We start from the raw sequence: 3,623 nt of genomic DNA on the forward strand, positions 1-3,623 counted from the left end.
AAACCCAAAATATATTCAATACAAAAAACAAAGGACCATTTGTGAAAAAAAACACCTGTGCAAATTAGCATGACCACACTATTGTCCAACTTTAATATATATATATATATATATATATATATATATATATATATATATATATATATATATATATATATATATATATATATATATATATATATATATATATATATATATATATAATAAGGGTGGCAATCCATAAGATTAGGATGTTACAAACAATCACCTAAATAAAGGCTAGCTAAACGTTCACTTAAGTAGGAAAACCAGATATTGGTGCTTGTTGCACATATTATTGTATGACGGTTGACAACATGATTTATTCTCTAAATAGAGCCAGACAACCACAATGATGGTGTAGTAGATAACTAGAGTTACTAAATACCATATGGCGTGTGATCCGTTTTCTTTAAGCCGTGTGTATCATGCCATGTAGCAAACGGGCAAAGTTTACGCATACCAGCTTCCTTGTCAGTCTAGAAGCCATTTGTTCTTGTACCAAGCGACAGCAATAACATACAAGAAGATGCCACCGGTGGTACCACCACCAACAGTGAATAAAAATTTACGCATACCAGTTTCCTTGTCAGCAGGGTTGTCACCATTGAAAAGCTCAATGGTAATGTTCATTCCAAAGGCTCCAGCCATGACCACAAGTGCCCCTACTATAAGAGTCGCGGTTGAGAGCATTACACCCATTTGCAGAAGATGGTTCTGCTTGTCATCCAACATGATGTTGATGTAGTCTTCCGTGTCGTCAACATACTCCCTCAGCTATACACAATTGCAAATTTATCATTAAGGAAAATGATGATTGATGTCTGATGATGGGTTGGATATATATATATATATATATATACCGTCGATAATTTATTCAGTGTACCATCAATCTGAACAAAATAGGCCTCCAACAACATTTCAAGTTCCTCAACATCATGGTGTTTATTGATAACGCTTCGTGCATTACTAGTTCGGGTCCCACGACTATCTCTGCCTCCAACAAATTGGTCCTGCTGAATATCACCTTCATTGGCTTTCATACCAGCAACTCTGATATCATCATACAGTTACACACATACAACTATCAGAAATGATTGAAACTATAGCATTACAAGCAAGGTGTTGAAAAAGATGCATGTGAACCTCTCATCATCATCATCATCATCATCTTCCATTTGTGACCGAAGAACTTGTTCCACAGCAGCTTGCTCGCTAACCGAAGCATTGTCTAGTTGCTGCTGCTGCTCCATCTTATCAGTCAGATACATTTCAGCCATATCTTCATCATCATCAAGCAAGTGCTCTAGTTCGTCCCGAACCTAATTCAATCAGTCTCAATCCATCATAAACGAAACCTCTTAAGACCAAAATTCAAAGTGCATACAAACCTTTTGAACACGTCCTGTTATAGCAACCAACCTACTTTTAATCTGGCGAACACGTTCCAAATTGAGAGTATTAATCTTAGTGGTCAACTTATCCAATGCCGGATGCGCTTCTTCATCCAATGTCCTTGCCTACTTCAGGATGATGATAACTAGATAAGTGAAGAAACAAGTTTACCAGGTAAAATCCTTAATAAAATTTTTCACCTCTTTTTCCAAGGAACTGCAGGCTGCCTCTAGGCATGCCTCAAGTGCAATGAACTCAAATTGAAGGAGTTTCAGTCCATCTCTGCTATCAAGAGAATGTATTCTATCAGCTGTAACCTCTCTGCTGGTTGAGGCCTTTGACTGTGGCTCTCCCAGATCATACAGATTTCTCCACTCCGTATCAAAATAATTTGCCCTTCCCTCCTGTTAAAATGCCATTTTAACATCAAATAATTAGGATCAAAGAATATCATGCTAGTTTCTATTTATTTCTTGATGCTTATTAACCAGCTCTACATTTTAACAATCAGAATAACAGCTGCAAACTTCTTAACTCAATCTTACTTTTCTACTACTCAGAATAACAAGTTTACAACTCCTTCATGTAATTTTAACCCAAGTATACTTTTCCTAAACAAATGGACTTGAAGGGAGATGACCATATGCCCTCTTACAGTTTTACCCACAATCACTGCCACCTAATCTTCTCCCAGATATATAGTAATCCTATCCCTTGTTGTGCAACCAACCTCAATTCTTCTGCAACCACCCTGTGTGAACTAAAATCATACCCTTCTGTACTTACAGTTTATATAGGAACAGCTTATAGAGGAAAATTTGCAATCAATTTAGGGCAGCATTCTGAAAATATCAAAAGATATTCTTGAAAATCATATGGACATCGTACAATCTCTAATTCAAACAAATTCAATTCAACCAATACTAATTTTACATATCCCGAAGCCTTAATATCATTTCTTTACAAACTACTACAAGGATATATAACAGATGAGAAAACGTTTGTGAGTCTTATTATCTAGACAAGGCAGAGATGAATGTAGAAATTTAGAGGATATATATATATATATATATATATATATATATATATATATATATATATATATATATATATATATATATATATATATATATATATATACACACACTAAATGACCTGAGATGCAGTTGCGTGATGATGCCGCACGATACAGCGTTGGAGCTCTTCGACGAGAGGAGCAACAGATGGATCTTTGGAATTAAGCAAAAGCACCTCATGTGCCGTAATTATGGCCTTAATGTGCTCCAGATTGATGACGATGGCCCGTTCTCGGCCAAGTACGGTGGAAGGATATGATAAAATAGGGTCGAGGATACGAAGATCGCGCGCAGGTAAGCCCGTTCGCCTCATGACAGTATGCTTACCGGCCTCGACAACTTGGGCCTGACCCATTGAATCAAGAAGGAGCCAGTGCCTCACTCCAGTTGCCTTCTTCCTGAGTGCTACTCCACCAACGTTCGTATGTGAGGCAGTTCGAGCGGGGTCGTCTTCTTCTGGGATGGTATCGACGGCATTGTCTTTCGACAGCGGAGGACGACGGCCCCTCATCGAGGTTTTATTGGTAAAAATGGAAAAGGACAACAGTTCACTTGTTTAAGATTTTGAAAATTTATTGTTATCATTTTCTTTATAGTTTATACTTTATTTATACGGGTTAATTAAAACATAATATTAAACAGGAGCTATTAGATGAAAAATTTATTTTGAATTTGAAATATGAAATAAGTGAAAATTATGAAAAAAAAAACGTGCAAAAAATAAATTAATTAAAATTATGTGTTTAATTGTTAGACTTGTGTACTAAACGAGTTATTATAATAAAATGTTAAATACAAATGTTTAAAGTGTAAATTTATTTGAAATTGAAATTGAAATTTCAAATTTGAAATTAATAGTTATTATAGTAGGTTTAATTTATGGAAACTAAATTAATGATATAGTGGAAATGAATAATGAAATAATTGACAAGTGGAAAATAATTATATTTCAAAATTATGACAAAATGACATGTGGCCAAATAAATGAAAGAATGACAAGTGGCAATAACATTTTCATTTATTATGGTAGATTCTCGTAAGAGCATTGATAGTTTTTTATATTTATTATCAGAAAGTCTTTTATATAATTTCTTAATATTCTGAAATTAGATATTTTTTAAGGGTTTTCTATAG

The 3,623-nt window shown here is 34.6% G+C and overlaps 1 protein-coding gene across 1 annotated transcript; it reads right to left on the reverse strand.

The window, feature by feature from the left end:
* Positions 1-233: 233 nt before the first annotated feature.
* LOC111920584 (magnesium transporter MRS2-3) lies at positions 234-3,049 on the reverse strand. Its single transcript, XM_023916170.3, has 6 exons — positions 2,569-3,049; positions 1,614-1,817; positions 1,410-1,538; positions 1,165-1,340; positions 882-1,071; positions 234-795 (listed from the first exon to the last, which is right to left on the reverse strand). Exons 1-6 carry the CDS (start codon positions 2,998-3,000, stop codon positions 493-495), a joined length of 1,434 nt encoding a protein of 477 aa, XP_023771938.1. The 5' UTR covers positions 3,001-3,049; the 3' UTR covers positions 234-492.
* Positions 3,050-3,623: the final 574 nt, after the last annotated feature.

This window comes from Lactuca sativa, chromosome 2 (genome assembly GCF_002870075.4).
Source record: "Lactuca sativa cultivar Salinas chromosome 2, Lsat_Salinas_v11, whole genome shotgun sequence".
Taxonomy (NCBI): Eukaryota; Viridiplantae; Streptophyta; class Magnoliopsida; order Asterales; family Asteraceae; genus Lactuca; species Lactuca sativa.

Bases quoted from the DNA above. Each gene is read 5' to 3' on its own strand.
- LOC111920584 (XM_023916170.3), bottom strand. From the start codon at position 3,000: ATGAGGGGCCGTCGTCCTCCGCTGTCGAAAGACAATGCCGTCGATACC. The intron at 1,818-2,568 runs GTCATTTAGTGT...GCATTTTAACAG, and splicing joins ATCACGCAACTGCATCTCAG to GAGGGAAGGGCAAATTATTT. The intron at 1,072-1,164 runs GTTCACATGCAT...TGATGATATCAG, and splicing joins GATGATGATGATGATGAGAG to AGTTGCTGGTATGAAAGCCA.